The 22,651-nt window shown below is 38.7% G+C and overlaps 2 protein-coding genes across 3 annotated transcripts; one reads left to right on the plus strand and one right to left on the minus strand.

Moving 5' to 3' along the window:
• The first annotated feature begins 355 nt into the window (after positions 1-355).
• LOC113300519 (bromodomain-containing protein DDB_G0270170-like) lies at positions 356-3,414 on the plus strand. Its single transcript, XM_026549727.1, has 6 exons — positions 356-539; positions 870-1,050; positions 1,233-1,841; positions 2,197-2,641; positions 2,743-2,824; positions 2,931-3,414. The coding sequence occupies exons 1-6, from the start codon at positions 510-512 to the stop codon at positions 3,135-3,137; spliced, it is 1,554 nt and encodes a 517-aa protein (XP_026405512.1). The 5' UTR covers positions 356-509; the 3' UTR covers positions 3,138-3,414.
• A 3,086-nt stretch (positions 3,415-6,500) lies between these two features.
• Positions 6,501-15,975, minus strand: LOC113300529 (auxin response factor 17-like). 2 transcript variants are annotated; one of them, XM_026549746.1, is made up of 15 exons: positions 15,011-15,975; positions 14,150-14,259; positions 13,423-13,521; positions 13,290-13,346; positions 13,044-13,199; positions 12,841-12,925; positions 11,759-11,849; positions 11,463-11,627; positions 11,242-11,364; positions 10,386-10,461; positions 10,107-10,254; positions 8,248-9,977; positions 7,675-7,865; positions 6,910-7,161; positions 6,501-6,671 (listed from the first exon to the last, which is right to left on the minus strand). In XM_026549746.1, exons 1-14 carry the CDS (start codon positions 15,051-15,053, stop codon positions 6,957-6,959), a joined length of 3,279 nt encoding a protein of 1,092 aa, XP_026405531.1. In that variant the 5' UTR covers positions 15,054-15,975; the 3' UTR covers positions 6,501-6,671; positions 6,910-6,956. The 2 variants fall into 2 exon arrangements, with proteins under 2 accessions (XP_026405531.1, XP_026405523.1); XM_026549738.1 differs by lacking the exon at positions 6,501-6,671 and having other exon boundaries at positions 6,725-7,161.
• Between the last annotated feature and the right edge of the window lie 6,676 nt (positions 15,976-22,651).

Raw genomic sequence — 22,651 nt, forward strand, 5'->3', positions numbered from 1 at the left:
GCACCTTAACATGTATAAGGATATCCAAGTTAAGAGGATCCATTATTTATGAAGTTTCCAAAAGCAAGAAAAGCCGACTATAGTGGTTGTTTTTACACGGAAAGACTGCATAAGTGTTTGCTTTAAGTTAGCAAATAATTACTCGTATAAATTTTTGGATCCTGCTGAAATTCAAGCATTTCTATGGGGACTTGATTAAATGAGTTGAATTTTACACGGAAAAAATATATCGGGCGTCTCTGGTCAAATGATCGCCGACCATGATCTTGTCCTTACTTGTGTGGTCCTGTCAGTTACTATAAGCACGACCATACCACAAGTGAGTTATAGAGTACTTAAGACAGTGCGTGTGAAGTGATTCTAGCTTGTTTCCTTCTTCACAACTGAGATTTTCCATCTCCTCCCTCCCCCAAAACCATCCCTTTATCTACTGGTCTCTTCTCTTCTCCTCTCTTCTCTATAACCAGAAAAAGAAAGAGACTGTGAGTGAGAAAATACACAGAGATCCAATGGAGTATGAGAGGATTAACAAAGTACAGGTATGCTTTTTGACCTCCATCCAAATACCCCATCTCTGTTTCTCTTATGATTGAATGAACAGAATGGATGCCCATTGTTGCTTCTTGTTTCTTGAGTTTGTACTAGTTAAACATTTAATATGTTCTGTGTTTTTATGATTTATGTTGGTTTTGGAAAGTGGGTCTCAAATGATATGAGGTTTATAAGTACTCTGTGACATCTGAGTACATTTGTTTGAGTTTGTTGATGTTGTTTTGGTTAAGCGGTTTTTTTTGTTGTTTTAGTGATGGATTTGATTTACATTCACATATATGTTTCTGGGTTTTTTTATTTGGTTGTTTTAAGTGCAGACTGGGATAATTTCTCCAAGTAAATTGAGGCTGAAACTAATTGGAAGTCCTAACAAAAGAAAAGATGGTTCAAAATCAAACACTAACTCTGCTAGAACATCTCCGGCCAAGCTTCATGATGCCGAATTCGTCAAAAACAGCTTATTAGCTGATGATTATGGAGTAGATTCCGTGGATGAAGGTCAGTCAATAACACACTCCATTTATATTGTTAGTAATGTAAAACCAACCTTAAACCCTAATATTTCATCTGATTAATAAAGTGTTTAAGATCCCAATGATGAACTCAGTGTATTGCTCAGTTCAGTGTCTTTGAAGTAAGTAGGTGACTGATATGTATGCCTGAATTTTGTTATTGTGTAGGTGGTTCAAACTCGAAAGATAGTGAAGGAGCATCTTCATTGCAAATTACAGCTCCAAGCATAGAAACTTCAACTCCTAGCTCGAGTTCATCGGTGAAGTTATCAGCTGAGAGCCGCGGAAAAAGTAACCAATTTTCAAGGGTTAGTGGTGGAAACAATTTGAGTACAGTTCATCCAGTGAGAACTCCTGAAGAAGATAATCTTGACTATGATAGCAATGCTAGTTCGTCAAGTTTTGAGTTTCACAATGGTCAAAGATCCCACCAAAATCATGTCTCTCGAACCTTCTCTCGACCAGTTCCTTGTAAATGGAATGATGCAGAGAAATGGATAATGAATAGACAGAATGGACAGCCAAAGCAATCCAAGAAAAACAACTTGCAGAGTCAAGCAAATCGGCAATACAGAACGGCGGGGCCTGAGAGTGGGAATTCAACTACTAAGATGATTCTGGGATTAGACAAATTCTCCTTCCCTCATCCCGGGACTGCTCCATCTTCCAAGGCTAATGGCTCAGTAGATCTTCACCTTCATCCCCAGAGTAAAGATCTGAAAGAGGTGGAACCCAATGTGTCATCTAGTACTGAGAAGCACGCTGTCAATCCCCCATGTAAGAATTTGTATATTTTGCACATGCGTTCTTATCAAATTATAAATCAAACTCTAGGTCTTAATGGAGAATTCTGCTGGTCGAAACTTGATCTAACTTGGTGAATACCAACCATCTGGCCTATTTCTTCTCTTGTGTGGTTAGGAAAATGAAGTTAAAAGTGTAAGATAGAAATGTGTTGCGTCTTCAACTGACTAAGGATCGGTTTGTGTGTGCGTGTCTATTTTTAGTATTTTGATCTATTTATCTCAGTCATTAGTATTATGTATTCTTTGAAATGGCGATACAAGTTTTACTACTTCCTTTCCTGTTCTTAGATTTCTTTAATAACGGAATCAATCTTCCTTTCATGCAGTTGCAACCATAAGATCAGTGTCAATGAGAGATATGGGAACGGAGATGACGCCTGTTCCAAGCCAAGAGCCTTCAAGAACTGGAACCCCTGTTGGGGCGACAACCCCACTGCGGAGCCCGACTTCTTCAATGCCATCAACCCCTAGGCAAGGTGAACCAACATCCACTCCTGTGGAGGCGACGAGTGATGATGAATCAAACCCGCGGAAACAAAGCACCCATAAGAATTTATCTGAACGAGAATTGCATCTTAAAACAAGGAAAGAGATTGTTGCACTTGGTGTTCAACTTGGTAAGATGAATATCGCAGCTTGGGCTAGTAAAGAGGAGAAGGAAAAGAGTGCTTCGACAAAAGAACAAATTGAGAAAGAGGAACTTGAAAGGATCGAATTTGAAAACCGTGCAGCTGCATGGGAGGAAGCTGAAAAATCAAAACACGCTGCAAGGTTTGTCTTTAATACAAGCTCAGAATTGGAAAGAGATTGTATTGTTATTGTTTCGCTTTGAAATTATGTAGTCTGATGGGAGAGTCTAAAAAACATTTCAGGTATAGGCGTGAAGACATCAAAATTCAGGCTTGGGAAAGTCATTGTAAAGCAAAACTAGAAGAGGAGCTGAGAAGAACAGAGGTAGTTCTTTGTCTATCGTGTATATGAAACTATTTGCCAGGATGACATCTTCTGATTGTTCAAACCATGATTCCTTCCATGACTAATACAAGTAATGCATTTGCAGGCTCAAGCAGAAAAAATAAGAGCAAATGCAGAAGAAAAGATGAAAAAGAAAATTGCAACGACAAAACAGCGATCAGAAGAAAAACTAGCAGCTGCAGAAGCACTAAGGAATCGGCAGGCAGCCAAAGCATCTGCACAAGCAGAGTATATTCGTCAAACTGGGCGGATTCCACCATCCCGTTTCAGGTGTTGTACTTGGATATCATAAACATACACGGTATCCTCATTTTTCACACAAGTATTTGCCTCGTCAGATAATTTTGGAATGGATGCTTTGTATGTTGTACATGAAAAATGTAATAGAGGAATATTTGATCCTGGAATAAGAGATCGATGAGAATCTCGCCAACTCTTATGCTAGATAAAAATCATTATGTTCTGCAATGAATAGTCTAATCGATGTACAAAGCGTTGAATGAAATGTATTGTTCCTTTAATCTTGTACTATTATTTTTATTGTGACAATGAAAAATGCATTGGTACCAGCCACCACCCTGGTTGAGAAGCTGGTCCGCTGTTGAAGCACCTTGCCAGTCATTCTCTAATTTTGTAATAATCTTCATGGGTCATGGCCAAAGAGGATGAAGAAGAAGCTTACTCCACAAACCCAGCCTGTGGAAATTGGCGTCAGATAACCAGAGATGTCATGTCCCTAAATCTCTTTTAAAGATTTAGACTACAGTCTACAGCCAGAGTGTTGAAATACACAGAAACAGATGGGAGAAAGGAAAAACAAGAGACAAAGATCCAAAATTACACGTGCCCTGCTCGAAAGTGAGACACTGAGACTGTTTTGAAGACTGATTTAGCAGTCGAACTTAGTGGGGGCAATCAAGAAAGCTAAACGTTGAAGTTATCAATCAATTTTTTTACTGTTAGTTAATACTAATACTACTACTGTTTAATAATTAGTTAACTAAGGCTCCTTTATATCTGTCGCCACTCCCAAAATATCCCCCTCCGTCACTCATCTATCAAATCCTAGCAATAGCATCCTTTGAAGACTGACGCCGAACCCTAACAAAAACACCCCCAAAGGCACCTCTAAAGTCTAAAGCCTAGTTAGTAAGTTCGTGAATGATTCACGAATCATTCGCGAATTTTTCCGTATCACGAATTTTACCGTTTTATTCGCTTACGGTTGCAACTCCGAACCCAAAACGCGTATTATGTGGCATTCCCGAATTATTCGCGAATCGTTCACGAACTTTACGTATCACGAATGATACGTCCCCTTAATTCGCCAGAAATTCTTTAGCTTTTATGTTTTCAAAGGCCCTATCTTTTTGAGCTTTACTGCCTCCCAAGTATACACGGCCCAATATTAGATGTTGTTGTAATTTTCATGAAACAAAAATAACAAAAAAGATTTGAAGGTAGAGAGATCTAAACCACTATACCACGTCCTCTTTGATGACTAATGTTGTATATATTATTAATATCATCATATTAAGTTTATTTTTTCTTTAAATAACTCACATGTATGCATAAAAATTAGTCTATGACCTTATAAATACTAATTATTTACTATATATAGATACCGAATTTTCAGATCCGAACTCACACGTACGTATGTCGTTCCGAATTACTGACGAATCACGTTCCGTTGACCGAATTTTGGACCGAATTTGAGTTTTACAAAACCGTATAATACTCGTACGTTTGCCGTTCCGTACGTTTACCGAATCCCGAATTGCTAACTAGGGTCTAAAGTACAGAACAAAAAAAAATTGATGGCAAGGTCACAGGAGGCGGCCAAACTGACCGTGGCATACAAATAATTTGTCAAGTAACAAAGTTTGCAACTTTTTAATAATGACCATGGGGCTCTTCAATAAGGCAGTAGGATCCGTCACTTGATTAAGAAAATTAAGGAATTCCTTTTTTTGTTTTTTTTTGAAGATTTGAATCCTAGTTAGCAATTCGGGATTCGTCAAATGTACGGAACGGTAAACGTACGAGTATTATACGGTTTTGTAAAATTCAGATTCGGTCCAAAATTCGGTCAACGGGACGTGATTCGTCAGTAATTCGGAACGGCATAAGTACGTGTATAATTCGATTTATAAATGTGAGTTCGGCTCTGAAAATTCGGTATCTATATATAACAAATAATTTGTATTTATAAGGTCATAGACCAATTTTTATACATATGTGTGAGTTACTTAAAGAAAAAATAAACTTAATATGATGATATTAATAATATATACAACATTAGTTATCTAAGAGGACGTCGTATGGTGGTTTAGATGCTTGGTTAGTGAGTTTGAGATCTCTCTCACCTTCACCTTCAAATCTCTTCAGTCGTTTTTGTTTCATAAAAATTACAACACGTCTAATATTCGGTCGTGTATGCTCGGGAGGCAGTAAAGCCCAAAAAGTGGAGTCTTTGAAAAGTAAAAGCTAAAGAATTTATGGCGAATTAAGCGGACGTATCATTCGGGATACGTAAAATTCATGAACGATTCGCGAATAATCTGGGAATGCCACATAATACGCGACTTGGGTTCGGAGTTGCAAACGTACGCAAATAAGACGGTAAAATTCGTGATACGTAAAAATTCGCGAATGATTCGTGAATCATTCGCGAACTTACTAACTAGGATTTGAATAGCTCTACCGAAGGACCAGTAGGAAACCAGATGTTCTAGAGGGAACCCAAAATTTGAGCAACCAAGATCAACGTCTCTAAACATGATTTAAGGGGAAGTTTATATCAAGTCCAAGCTCGTGCATCATTTTTCAGACACGGATATAATAAGAAGGTTATTACTGGGGCGTCACATTTCATTAGAGGGCGTCACCTAATAGGACAAAAACGGATCATCCATAAACAATATCAAAAACTCCTTATCTCGAATAATTTTGTAATGACTAAACAACTCTTATTTAGTTAATTTTAATTTAATTTAATTAGATAAAAATTAAATTAATGAATTTTGTTGTATACTTGGTGAATTCTGGGACAAAGTTTTTGTGGGAAGAAAAACTGGCCGTAAAATAAACTTCTACGGTTGGAAATAATTCAAACCTGGACGCAAATCACTTCTACAGTTGGAATTAAAAGAAACCTGAACGTAAAATGAGCTTCTATGGTTGTAACTAATTCAAACCTGGACGTAAAACTACATGCAAATAAAATTTTACGGTTGGAATTAATCCAAACCTGGACGTAAAATCACTTCTACGGTTGGAATCAAAAGAAACCTGGACGTAAAATAAGCTTCTACGGTTGGAACTAATCTAAACCTGGACGTAAAATTACATGCAAATAAAATTATACGGTTGGAATTAATCCAAACCTGGACGTAAAATCACTTACAGTTAAAGGATAATCTAGACATTTTGTATATGTGTTAGGATATCCCATAACCACTTTTTTGGACATTAAGAATCCAAATGAAGCCTCTCTATTGACGCCCCAATAATAGCCTTCTATAATAAAGATGGGGATGTTTAGGTGAAAATGGGGGACCGCCTGCCACATGCTGATACAAGAGAGGGGATGATTTCTGGACAAAAAGGAGAATCTGAACTTATATAGCAACAGATAAAAGGAACATGTACGAAGGAGAGAAGCTTTGACTGGTTGACTGATGACTATTCTGACAGTAAGAGGTAAGCCAAAAATAAGGAAGTTTCACTATTCAATGCCCAGCAGAACCCCGTCAAATTCAAAACCAAGACACCCACTTAGTGGTCCCTCCATACCTTCCTCTTTAGCCTTCCTATCGTAACACAACTAGTAAAAAACAAAAAAAAAACAAAAACAAAAAAAAACAAAAAATGAGAAGGTTTTTCCCGACAAATACTTGGATTTATATTGATCGCACGAAGCACATGCGGGAACAAGGTATTACCGTATTACAATTACAGTAATGTTGTGGCTAGATCTTACAGATAAAAGCATTTTAAGATGGATTAATAGGTAACCTATATAAGAGAGGTACAGAATAGGCATCAACTTGATGGTGCATTACCTTAACATGCAAAAGTCTTCCACTGTGATCTTTCTTGAACATTGTTTTTAATAATCAAGCGATCCCACGGACGCAATCCCATTAGTCAGATTTCTCGAGTCCTGATGGTTGACATAATCGTCATCACAGCTGCTGCTGCCGCCGCCTGAAAGCCTTTGAACTGAGTTCAATACCTCTAGGTCTTGATTGCCCATCTGCTGAACCTCTTGTGGCGAGAGTATCTTTATACACCACACATTGTTTACAAACTCCCTGAACAAAAAGCAGTATTCACTATTATCAATGAGGAGCTCAAAATCAACTATCCGATAACCACTTAATTGAGAAGATGAAGGACTAGCAGAGATGTTTGCGAAATACAGATATTAAATGGAATAGAATGTGCTTGTAGCAAACTACCAAGCAAGCAATATGTCAGGTTTCATCAACAGCTTATGTCAGAAGAGTATTTAAACTCTGGGTTTTGGAACAATTGCAACAACAGATCAGATCAGAAGCAATGCGACACAACTCGTTAATGTCGAGACAGTCATTGACGATGTCATGCTGATGCAACGCCCCGTATCATAAAAGACGAATGACTAAAAAATAATTAATCATTTTCCATACAAACAAGTAAGATCGTGATTAGCAATATGTAGCATGTGCCCTACAATCTAAGTGTAGATATCCTATAAACTGATCCGTGTTGGATCTGCTCAAGTAGCTTAGCAAGTGATAAGTTCACACGTAAAAGGACTAGTTCTGAGAGAAAAAGAATCTTACTGCCAGGGGTCGTCGCCAAGAAGAAGAACATCATTCTCCCGGTCAACAAATACAAGCTGCCAGCCTGATCTCAAAGGGTCTTCCAACTGGCCTTCAAGGCCAAACATTCGAGCAAGCTCACCACGAAGGTCATGATAGTTGCTGAACTTTGAAATATCCAAAGACCTCCCGAAGGACCCTGATTTGTGAACCTGCAACCAGAATTATCCACATCAGCTAACAACATATGTGAAAGATTTTTACTAAAAGTAGTCAGTCCCAACAAAACAATGATATTAAGTTAATGATTAGAATAAAAAGAAAAAGAAGGAAAAATCTAAACGAAACAGAAGAGAAAATATGTTAACAAAAAAAAAGAGAAAACAAGAGAGATTTTATAAGCAAGATCGTGACAACAGGGTAAACTGTGCTAAAGCTGACCTCTATCTATATATCAGAGACGAATACATTAGCAAATCAGTGATACCTGTTTGGTGCAAATTAAAATGACAAAATGGAAAATTCAACCATATTATATAGTTCATGTACTTGTCTTCCGTCCAACAAAATATAAAAGATGCAAGATGTACTAACCTTTACAAAGGTTCTAGTTGGTGGATTCACTTGCCCCACATTATCCGGAGATTGCAGAAAGCCGGATTCATCTAAACAACTGGAAGTAGGATTAATGGGGAAATCAGCGCCTGCGGAACCGAGAAAATTAGAAGCAGCAAAGGGCGATGTTGTTGAATCGGTCCCACCGCCACTGATTACTCTTAGGTTAGGCATCTCATTTTGCATTAGAAGTGATGTGGAATCTATATTAATCCCAAATAGAGTATGATTATGTGGATCTCTGCCACCCTCTTGGTCTACCGAGCATTCTCTACGAGGAAATGGTGGCAACGAAATGGAATTCTGAGACTCATTTGATTGTCGTGGCTCCAACTGGTCAACATGGGATAGACCATTCTGAACTGCTGCAGCAGAAGGGTGCAGAGACTCAACTGCGGGTCGCTTGGATGGCCAGCCACCAGAAGAAACTAGAGGACTCGTTCTAGGCAGGTTAAGCAGATGAGACGCTTCTTCCTGAGAGTATGAACCTAGAAGACTATGCAGTGGAGAAACAGCAGAAGTGCTTGCAGGGACTCCACTGGAATCGGCAAAATTTTGCTGGCGGTGCGATGAGATGGTTTGTAGAGATGCAGTAGGAGAAAGAGACGCTGACGGCATCTGAGAAAGGGCAGAGGCGTTATTTGGATTCTGCTGCTGTTGATGCTGCTGATCCGAAATTTGCTGCTGATGCTGTAGTTGAAGCTGATGAAACTGTTGATCATTGAACGAATGCCGTTGCTTCAGTTGTTGATGGAGAAGCTGAGCCTGCGAATGAACCTGAGACTGTGTATGTGCATGTGCATGTGCATGTGCATGTGCCTGTGCCTGTGCCTGAGCCTGTGCCTGTGCATGAACTTGAGACTGAGCTTGTACTTGAGTTTGCGCCCTTGCCCGAGATGGAGATGGAGATGGAGAGTGCGATTGGGACTGGGGTTGAGATTGGGATTGGGAATGTGACTGGGACTGTGCTTGAGGCTGAGATTGCGCCTGAGACTGGGATTGACCTTGACCTTGAGCTTGGGCCTGTGCGTGTGCTTGAGACTGAGCTTGAGCTTGGGCCTGCGTGTGTGCTTGAGACTGAGCTTGAGCTTGGGCATGTGCGTGTGCTTGAGACTGAGCTTGGGCATGTGCGTGTGCTTGAGACTGAGCTTGAGCTCGAGCCTGGATCAAGGCCTGCCCCTGAGCCTGAGTCAGGGCCTGTACCTGAGCCTGAGTAAAGGCCTGCACCTGAGCCTGAGTAAAGGCTTGCACTTGAGCCTGAGCCAGAGCCTGAATCTGGGCCTGAGTTAGAGACTGCAGTTGTGCCTGAGGCTGAGCCGGAGCCGGTGCCTGAGCCTGAGCATGTGCCTGTGCCTGAATCTGGGTCTGGACACCGTGAATGCCTTGAAGAAAGGAATTTTGAGTTTGACTCTGTGGCAATCTTTGCGTCTGCATGATATCAGAAATGCTGGAAACATTCTGAGGCTGCGGGAATTGGAGAAGGGATGTTGGGCCTTGTTTACAAGCATCAGCGGTCCTCATTTCTTGAAGTGCTGCAGCAGCCATTGCTTGGTACATATCAGGTTGCAGACCAAGCATGGACGCATCAAGCCGTGGTTGCTGCATCCACGGTCCAAGGCCCTGGAAGTTTAGAGACTGAAGTGCCCTGTCCCCACTATCTCCTTGGAGCCACATGAGTGGAGAACTAACACCCAGATCATCATCTTTACCTGAATCAAAGGAGACATTGATAAACTCTCCTTTGTGATGTATAACAAAGTAAAGTTTATACATAAACACAGGAAATTGAAGTGATAATAGTAGCATATCACGCCTCAAGCATCTATACGCAAGCATACCATGGAAAGGAGGTAGGCCTGATGGCCATGGCCGCTTAAGCCTGAGAGGAAATGGGGACGGATACATTGGGAATGTTGTTAACGGTTCAATCTCCCAGAGAGATACTCTTGGTTGTCTCTCCCCTGCAGTGGACTCATCCCAACCAACCTGCATAATTGAGGAGCAATCAGGGATTTGTTGGCACGTGATACTGGGATAAGAAAAGTAGTTGGAATACGAAAAGATATCAAGCACGAGTTCCATCTGATTATTTACTGCAAGAATCGCTTAGAACAAACCTTCACAGACCGCCAATGCGAGTTTGGCCAACGAACAGTATCCAAGTCACTTACGCCAGTAATTGTACCCATATATCTGGACACTAACACAACTGTGTTAGTAGAAGGTTGTTTATAGAGACAGATTGACATTAGTTATATCCAAAAAAACAAGATAAACAAAGAAGTGTACACAATTATGAATGAATTCGCATCAGCTAAAAAAATAATTAGTTATATCCAAGTCAACTCAGTAGTTGCTGCACAGTGATGTCATTTCTCATCTTAGATTTGCACACAATACAAAAAAGAAAAAAAAAAAAAAGATAATGGAACCCCCCATCATACCAAAATCCAAAAACCTTCACCCAAAAGAGAAAAGGTGTCTCATGACATACAGACAATAATCTATAAATACCTTCGATCTACAAGTCAGCAACTTGCTGAACAGTAAAAGCTTGTCCTATTCCAAAGAAACTGCCAGCTTAATAAAACCAAATAATTGGAAGATAGACCAAAAACATTTTTTTCTTTCCTGTGCTTTCTTAGTGTAGAAAGACACAAGACCACCCCAGGTTTGGTTTACAACTGATGCTGCAGAGAAACTCAAATCAATTCAAAAAAGTCTTAAATGTTGCTACTCAAAGATGCTGCAACATCGGTCAAGATAGCTCACTAGTGTGGATTCATTCGGCTGGCATGACATTTTACTATAGTATTAATTACTAAGATGCTACTTGGCCCAAGAAGATTTCTTTGACAGGAACATATATTGTTGCCTGATATTTCCATACCCATTAGGAAATACTGACGACCCTGTACACTATGGATACCTTAAAGGGAACCAAACCAAACAAACTTAGCATATGGATTATACCGTCGAACGCTTGACTCTTCCGTCTCAAAAAGCATCCGAAAGCGCATCCCAACAGAAACTCGGGTGTGATAGACAGCTTTTGCAAACCTGGTTAGAGGTATGACAAATTCTGAAGGACTGGCCCTGAAAGCAAAATAAAAATTCATTTCAAAATTAAGGATGCAATAGTAGTAATAAAAGAAAACTACAATCTGCTGAGTTTATTATATACAGAAAGCCACCTTGGGTTATAAAATATAGTGAATCGACTATTTGTAGCAGCTGCATGAGCTGCTGCTGCTAGGAGCCCTATGTGCATGCTATCGCTTGATAAAACCGAAGATGGCATCACAGTCTGTGGCCTGTGAGCACGCCGGATCCCCAGGAATAACTGATTCTTTTCATTCCTGGTGAGAACAGAATGCTTGAAGATCAACTGATGTATTATTCAGTCCAGGAAATAATATAAAGAAGTAAATGAATGATGAGAGGATGATGCATAAGAAAGCTAGAATAGATGTACTCTGAATGCTCCTACCAAATAAAGAGAACAGAGTCACCCGCAACAAGTCTTTTCGCACTTACAAAAACACTCCACCCTGTAGTAAGGAGATGCCTTTTTGGCTGACCTGCAGAGCAAACAAATCGAATAAATACCTAATAAGCTCAAAAGTTCAAGCTTCTAAGGTATAGAGACTTGAACTAACCTAAACAAGCACATCAGAAACACGAATAGATCAGCAAGCACTCACAAAGTTATATCCTCCAATACATGTAGCCCCAACACAAACATCATCCATAACATGGAAGACACAACCAGTTAGCAACTTTTTACTATCTTTAGATGTTACTACCTAGAATAGTACTAATCTTGCATGCTTAATGTTAAAGAGTAAAGAAAGAATTCTTCCTCTACCAGATGCAGACATTTCTTCTTGCTGGATCAACAAATTCCCATTTTCCCATCTTATTCGGTAACTATGTTTGAGTTTCATTTAAAAATCCAAATGTTTAAACCTTCTGACGGTAGTGGCATCTCAAAAAACTAGCCTACTGGTACAACAAGAGTACGCCTAATGAGAAGCACAAAGCTTAGACCTAAACCACATTAAAAGTGGCATCTACAGAACACATATAGCGTGTTTTCAGGACACACTGGGGCATGTGCCTGAGGCTCAATGCAAGACAAGCCACCTGTGCAGAGCATGCATCAACTTTCATGTACAACATCCTGATGCGACATTAGAAATCTGGCTACTGTTTCCGTTTACAACACTGGCACGGGCGCCTGGTAACTCATCGTTTTGCAACCTCTGATTAAAATGGCATGTACTGACCAGCAACCAACTGCTTTGCAACTGAACAGACTAAGATTTTAATGATTGATATTTCCTCTTCATATTCTGAATTTTGAGTTGTCTAGAGATCCTAACAGGATTACATACTGTTTTTCCACACATGTAAAATCCTATCCCTTAATAGGTTACTGGCAACGTATGGAACCTTGCAAATTGACAATATTCGACACTTATATATGGTTTTCTGCAATTGTACATTGATAGAGCTGGAGTTTGTGATTCTTAATATTAGCTATTTTATGTTTACTACACTGAATCATACCGCGAAAAATATGCCTGAACTTCCACTCATTATCGTGAAGATCCCTAGCAATCAACTCTTGAGCAGGAGGTTGCTGGGAGAAGTCCTGAAGCACAAAAAATAAAAGCAATAAATGATATAATGCAATAACACAAAGTGTATATAGATTAAATATGTGAACAATCCTAAATGAATGAAATTACAGATTAGAAATAGTGCCATACGAGTGGAGGAAAGACTTTTTCGGCTGCCCGTCGAGGAACAGAGAAACCACCATGAGTACTAGTATCACTAGCGGTCAATGTTTTACAGAAATAGTTTGTTGGCTGTTTGTTTGCAGTACCCATGTCTGCAGGTAAATAAGCATCTTTTTGCTCTTGCTACAAAAATAAATAGAAAATATTACACAAATTGAAAATATGAAACTGACATGCAAACAACCATGAAAACTGCATGGGGAAATGGATTACCGGACTCAACGGTTGCAAGGTCATTTGCGCATATACTTCATCCGTCTCCACATCTGCCTGGAATTCAACAAATTGTGAGACCAAAAACTGCAGCTTATAATACTGAGACAAAATGACAGAGCGGGATCCGTACATGCATAGTCACATTATGTAGCAGACAAATCAGTTGTGGAGACAAATTCGGGTAATTTGGGATATGAGCATCAACTTCCTTGTTTGTTGATGCCGCGACCTGCACAAACAATGTGGCTGATTATGGTTATGATTTTTAAAACGATGATAGCATATACCCCTAGTCGTATGTTTAATAAGTGGGAAAAAACCAATCCTAAAGGACCTATAAAGAAAATTTTAAATTTCATAAGAAACCAGTTTTTGACATATGATATTTCTGTAAGTGCTATAAATTCCTGATCAAGAACACAACAAGGAAGGAAAGACCGGTCGATTCATAAACTGTTGAGCACTAGAACAGTTGCAGAAACAAAGATGCGACAAGGAAAATCTTTAGAAGTATGAAAAGAACGCATATGAAGCATCTACAAGAAGAAATTCCACGGGGTATCATGTCGGCTAAAACTTGAACGGACCTAGTGAGCTTCCATGTTTCTCGCAAAATAAAATGAGAACTAGCTCTTACCATGTGTTCCCCGATTATAATAACAACAACTAATATAATGATTACTCTGTCAATCTATCTTACTAACAAAAATTGAAACTTCAATCTGCAAAACACATAACCCGACCACAATATGGTGTAATGGTATGGTTTCAGAATCTAACTACAGGAGCAATAAACTGCAGAAAGTACAAGCATCATATTATACCTAGAATTTGTTCGAAGGATGTCGCACACTGACCTGTTCACTGTGACCCTGAGGAAAGTAGACCACGCGACTTCCGAGAGCAGGTAGAGAAACAAGTGGGCCCGCACATGCATGCCACAGTTCAGAATTTAAACATCTCTTTTCTGCTACGTAAAATGATCCAAACCTCAGAAATTGGCATAAAATAAGGATATCCTTATTGTTTACTCTAGACGCCTGCAGATATTGGTTCCTAAAATGTTTTGCAACCTTAAAGAAAAACATGCTTGACCAGGTAAATGATTAGTGCATGTGTCGGACAAGTTAAATGATACTAGCCGACTAAATGTCACCCTTCATGGAAGGGCTACCAAAACTGAAGTCAGAGCCTTCAGACCAAGCCAAAGCTACTGAAGGCTCCATGTCACCCTTCATGGAAGGACAACCAAAACTAAAGTCAGAGCCTTCAGACCAAGCCAAAGCTACCTGAAGGCTCCGTGGTGGAACATTATGATCTTATTTTACCAAAGCTACTTCCTAAGAAGGCATGCCTCCATAAAAGTAGAGGTTTTCAGATATCGGTTTCAAACCTTTGAGAACAAGGGTTTAAACTTCTAAAGCCCCAAACAACAGAGCTGCGCTTCTCTGTAACTAGTTTGTCTTTTTTTAGGAGTCAAAACTTCAGAGGTTTCCTAAATCTCAAAAATTGAGCAACAACCATAAGTATTAAACTAAATCGTCTGCAATTAAATATTGTGGAGGACCAATCCATTCAAACAATATGAATCATACAACTAAGTTCAAAAACAGGGATCTAACTCAATTTGCTGCAAGAGAGTGAGAATGTCAGAGAAATCTTACTGAAATAGCCAAAAAAGAAAAAAAAAATTGGTTTTCAACATCTGTGGGGCTTACCTTCCTGAGTCTGCTGATTTAATCCAGAAGAAGACAGCCTCATTATTGAAAACTCAGTCTATACCAAAATCTGCTTACTAATATTTTAGAATGTCGACAAGTTGATGCCCAAATCCAAAAGTCCTCTTCAACGTCACCAAATTCCCCACCATGACTTCACTTTTCTCTTTATAACAATCTTAAATCCCCCCAAAAAAAGAAATCTTCAATTATATCTAGTACTCATCCGAATCCCATTTCTCTAAAAGAAATCCTTCTTTCTAGCCTCATCCGTACCTGTTTGTTCTTCCACCCCCAAACCCTAAAATCCAAAATATTTCAACCCAAAATGAAACACATTTCTCCTCTTGTACAGTAAAGTTAGGGTTTCAAACTCAGAATCTCAGAGCAACCAAATCCAAGTTAGTTAAAAAGAATGTAAGCTGTGGGAACTTCCAAGAAATCTGTAGATCTCAACCTAAAGAAGATAACTTAGAGCAGGAAGATGAAGCATTGAAGTGCAAACCACGTATAATACTTTAAAAATGAAGATTTGGAAAGAGATAAGGAAAGATTTGAATCTTAAACCCTGGAAGACACTACAGATCTCTACTTCCAAGACAAAGAAAAATAAGTGAGTCAAGATTCGTTTGTATTTGTCATGAATCGAGCATTTAGAAGAAGCACAAATTCCAAATCAAACAAAGACTGGTTTAGATGAGGAGGAGGAGGAGGAGGAGAATGAAGTAAACAGCTTGTATTTCACTGAAAAAGTTGCCCCCTTTTTCAGGTTTTTTCTTCTAACTTTTGGGTAGCAACAGTAAGACAACTGTTTACTGCTACTGCTGCTTCTTCTCTTCTTCTTCTTCTTCTTTCTTCTTAGTCTAATAACCAATAAATACAACCGCCATTATTTTTAGCTTCCTATTTTTATATATAGAGAGAGAATAGAATAAAATAGGAATGAGAGAAAGAGGAAATTGTTTAATTTTATACTACTGGTTGAGTTGTGAAGTAGTGATCAATTCTTCAAGTGATGTAATTTTCAGATAGTGATTGCGAGAGCGAGAGAGCGACTGTTGGAGATATATCAGGTTTTACTGAAGTGGACTCCTTTGAATTTATATGGTAATAAATGCCGTGGGAATAGCTTGTTTTTCCAAATGTATATGAGACTTAGGAAGCACGGAGGCACCTTAGATAGATAGAAACAGTGACTTACTGACACATTTTACATGTCTATTTAGAAATTTTTGCTGTTTTTAGTGATACACAATTTTAAAGGACGTCGACTTAGATGCATGTTGCCGTGTAATAAGCCACCTTTCTAGCAAGAGGTAGGAACCAAGATAATGCGATTTAACTGTGCGTCAGGTCACTTGGATAGTAACGTAGGGAAAGTGCTGTAAACTCGAACAATTACTAATCTATTTAACTGCCATAAATTAGTTACGTGTAGATATTTGCAGTTTCGGACGGCCCATTATAAAACATGCCGCCAAAACGTAGGTGCTGTCTCTTGTGGTTTTTGTTCATTTAGGTTGGTAAACTGAACGTCGTAGATTAGATTTGCCAGTTGGTTAGTTTGCCTAATTAGAAATAGTCCAATGAAAAAGGACATTAAACAGGCTGATCATTTATAAGGATGATATGGGCCAAAAGACTAATGTGCCCACTGCCTAACAAGCTCAAACTTAGAAGGTAAGAATGTTTAGTTAGGCTTAGTCTAGTGGAGATTCAAGAATCGGCATGTTTGTTCATCCAGTCACCTAAGTTAAACAACCAAGCCTTATGGGAATCATGATTAATCGAAAAAAGAAAAAAAACAAATCATAGACCATCCGACGCCAAACCATTAGGCGTCTCTTGAAATATTCTTTGGACCCGTTCAATATTCAACACAAACCCATGGCTCCCAAGTCCTCCATAACTCAAATCTCCTTTTTTTAATCTCTTCATTCATCATTTATTTCAATAGCAACAAGCATCTTTTTTCTGGATGTTCTTGCGGCTTGAGATTCAGTATTCGATTCCAAATCAAACCCGTGTAATCCTATTTGTCTCAGCTTCAATGTCTGTCTTGATCTCCTCCATTCATCTTTGCAGTTGACGACAACAACTTGCTTTACTGGCAACAAACTCTCTTTTTTCCCTATTTTATCTCGGTTTCAGAACTTATTCAAATCTTCATAAACTCGTACCTGATGCCGTGTTGTTCCTTGTCCTGAGCTTCCAACCCCTTTGTAGACGACTATCGATCTATGGCTAGCCACAATGACGAAGCTCGACATTGAACTGAAGAACGAGACATGATGATGCAAATAGTGGTTTTAATATTTGTTTAGAGATTGAGTCCAAATTCGATTTCAAATCAAACCCGTGTAATCCTCTTTGTCTCAGCTTCAGTCTCTGTGTTGATCTCCTCCATTCATCTTTGCAGTTGACGGCAACAACTTGCTTTATTGGGAACAAACTTTCTTTTTTCCTATTTTATCTTGGTTTCATAACTTATTCAAATCTTCATAAACTCGTACTTGATGTCGTGTTCTTCCTAGTCCTGAGCTTTCAACCCTTTATAAACGAACATCGATCTATGGCTAGCCACAATGACGAAGATCGACACTGAACTGAAGAACGAGACCTGATGATGCAAATAGTGGTTTTAATATTTGTATGGACGCCAAACCATTAGGCGTCCCAGTGTTGATTCTCTATCTCACTCAACGCAATTGATGAACGCTTGGTGGAATCAGAGGAATAGACAACGCTTTTTGCGTTGAAAGTTGCTTATTGGGTCTCCATTAGAGTAAGCCTTAGAGCTCCATGGAGTTTTTTCTTTTTCTTTTTTTGAAGCATAACGGAATTACACGAAGGTACTTTAGTATCCATGGAGTCGGCTAATATAATTTGGTTTAGGAAAAATGGGATGGTAAGATCTCGTAGTCAATGATTTGTCAAGGGGGAGTCATATCAAGGCGGTTGAGGAACGGTTTTGATAAAATGAACCAAGTTTTAGAAGTACATTTTGGTCCATTGTTTATCTTCCGTCGTTCTTAGCGCCAGCAGCATGACCCAGGTTTCCACCATCAATGCGATGGTGATACCCAGAGGTTGTGTTGTAGCTGTCAGAACCGTTGTCATGGAATCTCTGCAGATGAACCCGTCCCTAGCATGACTAGGGTGTCCTCTAGCTTCTCCATCTAAATTTACCTTCACCGAGTCTAGTATCAGGGGGCCCAACTTGCTGAAATTATCATTGTAGTTCATCGAGTGTTGTAGTTCTGGTGTTATTCACACAATATTTATCGGTTGTTGTTGTTTTTGATGATGGATGAGCCCATTTCTAGCTAGCCATAATGACTAGAAGAGGAAGCAAAAGGAAGTGGTGATATAGGTAAGGCCCTTTGCCTATAACATTTGGGAAATTTGGGGTGGGGTTTTAAAACTGTATTGGGATGATTTTGGGTGGGTAAAAAATTGGGTGAGAATGATAAGCCAAGCTGCTGCGGAAACATGGCATTGGGTAAAAAGATGCACCGCTATTTCTGGTACAATATTGCAGTTTGGGCAACGGTTGGCAGTGGTGAGGTGGATTCTATTGAGGATGTTGAATGTGGTTAATCCTTCGTTCATTGTTTTCCACAAGAAAAATTGAATTTTTGGCGGAATGGTAATGCTCACAAGAAAGTTATTGTGCGTAGATTATTTTTTTGTATATGATACTAGGGTTAGGCATTTATATCCCGAGGTTGTTGTGTATCTTCCAGATTTAGTATGCATGTGGCCAGATGATCTTATCAGGTGTCCCATCCTGAGGAAGTTGGATGCTTATAATTCTTACTTCTACAGATTGAGGGTGGTGGTATATTTTTTCATGAACCCAATTATCGGAAAGAGGCAATGATATTGGTTATTTTCTTAAAGGGTTGACTTTGGATTGAATCCAGAGGTGTGTATTGTGGAATCCAATTTACCATGATAAGGGTTGAGAAGTTTTTCCCAATATTGGAAGATATGTTGCTTGAAAGTAAGTATGAGGGAGGCTAATAATTTCCATTGTGCGCTAGCCGTTGAAGAGGTGGGTAGAGTATCTATAAGAAAAATACATTCTTGTTTGAGGTATTTCTCTTAGTAAATGACTGTCCAAATGGAGTTCGAGTGTTCATGTAAGATCCAAACTCTCTTCATTATAGGGATTCACGTGGTTCGGTTTGGCTTGGTTATGTGCTAAAACCAAGAACCAAACCAATATCTCTTATGAGAATTTAAAAACCAAACCAGGCCATGCTTGGTTTATAATATTAGAATCCAAAACCGTCACGTCGGTTTTTTTTTGTTTCTATTATAGCTTTGATTTTTTACTAAAATCAAAAATTTAGTTATGAAATTCAGTTTGTTATAAGTAAACAAAATTATCTTATTTAAAAAAAAACTAAAGCAAATCATATCCTAATGAAAAAATATATATTTATATGATTCAATATTAGCTTTGGTTTTCTTTGTTTATGGGTATAATCGTTGAAGTTCATGTGTATTATATTACGATAGACCGTTGGCTACATATTATTTTGGTTTTTATTGTTTTTTTTTAATTCACTCTCAGGTTTTTCTGTTTGTTTGGTTTTTTCAGTTTTTTTGTTCTTTTGTAATGGAAAACCAAAACCAACCATCTAGAATGGATTTTTTGGTTTTTGAGTTTCTCGGTTTCTGGATTTTTTGGTCTCTGATTTTATGTTTTTTTTTATCGGTCTAGATCAGATTTGGTATGGGTTGAAAACCGAACCATGGGAACCCTGCTTTATTAATAGTGTTTTATTACGGTATACTAAAGAAAAAAAATGGAGTTTCGCGGATCGGTGGACTGAGTCAGTAAAAAATATATCAATTCCAGTTACTTTCCAATTCAGTCTTTTGCACGCAGAGTTCTTTATCATCTTTACAAACAAGTTATCGGTTTGATTTCTCAATCTTTTATACTCATTTTTATGCATTGATTTCTCGATCTATGTTAGTTTGTTTGGTTTTATTATCAAACCACAGTTTTGTTTTTTGTGTTTTATTTTGTCTTTATTCCATAAATCTTTTCAGGGGATTTCATCTGATTTCTCGCCTATCTCTCAATCTCTGTCAGTTCTTTCTCACGGTTGCATCTTCCATCTGGTTTATGATCTTCAAATCTCTGTCCCAACTTGAATTTTGATTTTTACTAATTAATTTGTCGTTTGCCTAGTTGTCTTAAAGAAACCTTGAGTCTGCAGTGGTACGGTAGAGTTTGGCCATTTCCATTTATTAATTTTTGTCTGAGTTTTTTTTTTTTCTACAGGTACGCTCTCTCCATTGACTTTTTCATTGGCTATTAAACCTCCCTAACCCTTCAGTCCTTGTCTCCCCCGCCTTTCCTGCGTCTTTATGAATTGGATTATTCCATCCAACCTCACCTTCCTCATTCAACCCTTGTTGCAGTCAATGGTTAAATGTTTCTGGCTTGATGTAGATAATTCAAACTGCCTTAATGATCTCATCTACTTCTTGAATTCACCCAGCCACAATTTCCTTATCTGGTGTCAGTAATACGATTTGAAATGAAGAATTTTCAGGGAATATTAATGCTTCTTATCACTGCCTCATGCTTACCGTGTTAATGGGAGAATTTTTCGAGAATTGGTTGAGAAAAAGACTTTACTTTGCAGTGGTCATGGTTTGGTCCACACGCTTTGTAGAATATAAAATCAAAACAAGAATGCATAACTTATGTAATTCTAGTCTGTTCCAACCAAAAACGGAAAATGCTACAGTGAGTCTTGATAAAGTATGGCAGACAAAATGAAAACAAATCTTTCTATGAAAGATACTCTCGTCATCTCAGCTGAAGATCGAGCAATGAGCAAAGAAAGAAGCAAGGTTATGTTCACTGAAAAGATCTACTCAAGAAAATTATTTAGGGTGGAACATATAAGAAAAGAGCTCAAAGTTTTATGGCAACTAAACTATGAACCGAAAATTCTTTTCATTGGGAGACCCACAGAAGCTAACAGAATTGTTTTAACTTTTAGATCTCAAAAAGACGCTCAAAGAGCCAAGGAATCGTCTCCTGCAAGATTTCGCAAGTTTCAGCTCCTTCTCAAACTCTACCACCCTAGTATCCATCCAGCTTTAGTGGATATGGATAATGAAGTTTGGTGGTGGTAAGATTAAACCTACCACCAGACAAATAATATGACCGAATCCTCTAGCATATAGCAATTAGATTGAATGGTGTTGTTATTGATATTGAACATCCAAGACTCTATAAGAAAAATCCAAGAGTGAAGATTTTCCTAAACGTAAACTAAGAATTCCCAACTGGTCTCACGCTGGATCTGCAAGAAGATGGAGCTTACAACATCACCTTCTTCTACATTGGTCTACCCAAAATTTGCGAAGTCCGCGGAATTGTAAATCATCCAGAAATCCCATGCTACATAGATGATACAGAAAGTGCATCAATTGCTTCAAACTCATCACCCTCATCCTCGGAGTCAAGCAGATTGAACATCAACTAGACCCCATCTTCCTCACTGTCTTATCACACTGCTGAAAAAAACTTTGTACCCACTAGTCAAAAACCCTCTCTTCTTCAATCATCATCACCCATCGTAGTGCATCGATCATCTTCTGAATCTTCAGGACCTAATGATGCTGAAAATAATATCATCATGTATTCTCAGTAAACCAACAAAAGATCAGTCAGTCCTACCTGCACCCTGTTCTTGACCCCAAACACAATAATTTTTGGTTATAGGAAGGAGGGTTCAACCACCCTTGGACCGTGTTACATTTTTCACCTTCAAGTCTGCATCAACTGCTCAGAACCGTTCCTACCAACATCTGGTTTCACCTTCTCTAATAGTTTTGTCATAGAAGATACACCTCAAACAGTTCAAAGAATGTTCCCTCTCAACCCCAAAACTTCACTTCATTCCAACCCCTATCCAGAGCAAAGTTTTTGATGATATAAACAAACCCCTAAAACCAAAAAAAAAAAATCATCCTCACCAGCTAAACCACCCACCACCCCATAAACATCCATTTAACAACCAACTTTTTTAACTGGAAAAGCCATTCAAACATTGAACAACCTCATCACCCCCTACAGGACAATATAACCCACCCATCACTAGAATGAAACCAAATACCAGCAACATGTTTGTTAATACCAGAGATATCAAGGCAGGAAGTCATATTAAAACCAAAAAGAATAAATCTATATTCTCATCAAGCTTAACTACTCCTATGGGGATGCTGTTATGATAGGTTCAGCTAAGTTAGCTGGCCTAAATCAGGTCGAAGAAGAAGACCAGAAGCAGATGAGTTGCTAACCACAACACAAAAAGTAGATGATCAATCTCCTTTGTACCAGATAATTTTCAACAAAGCTAGCTAAGAGTCTGAGATCCTAGTGACTCAAAGAGCAAGATACATTGTTGTCAAAAACCCTGTCGAGGACAAAGGCAAGGCAAATGCAGTAGAGGAACTGGAAACCTGCATTAAGAGGCAGTTGAAAGAAAATACAACCATACAAATTGATGGCTCCAATAACCATATTCGTAAGCCAATCAAAGTAATCTCTGAAGAAGAGAAAAGTAAAGATGACGACCATCCTTTCAGCAGGCCCGATCCTGC

Source organism: Papaver somniferum, chromosome 1 (assembly GCF_003573695.1).
Source record: "Papaver somniferum cultivar HN1 chromosome 1, ASM357369v1, whole genome shotgun sequence".
In the NCBI taxonomy this organism is placed as follows: Eukaryota; Viridiplantae; Streptophyta; class Magnoliopsida; order Ranunculales; family Papaveraceae; genus Papaver; species Papaver somniferum.

Excerpts from the sequence above, each read along its gene's own strand:
- LOC113300519 (XM_026549727.1), top strand. The coding sequence starts at position 510 with ATGGAGTATGAGAGGATTAACAAAGTACAG. Across the intron at positions 1,842-2,196 it reads GCACGCTGTCAATCCCCCAT|TTGCAACCATAAGATCAGTG; the intron begins GTAAGAATTTGT and ends CCTTTCATGCAG. Across the intron at positions 2,825-2,930 it reads AGGAGCTGAGAAGAACAGAG|GCTCAAGCAGAAAAAATAAG; the intron begins GTAGTTCTTTGT and ends ATGCATTTGCAG.
- LOC113300529 (XM_026549746.1), bottom strand. The coding sequence starts at position 15,053 with ATGAGGCTGTCTTCTTCTGGATTAAATCAGCAGACTCAGGAAG. Across the intron at positions 13,200-13,289 it reads CCTTGCAACCGTTGAGTCCG|CAAGAGCAAAAAGATGCTTA; the intron begins GTAATCCATTTC and ends TTATTTTTGTAG. Across the intron at positions 11,365-11,462 it reads ACTATATTTTATAACCCAAG|GGCCAGTCCTTCAGAATTTG; the intron begins GTGGCTTTCTGT and ends TTTTGCTTTCAG.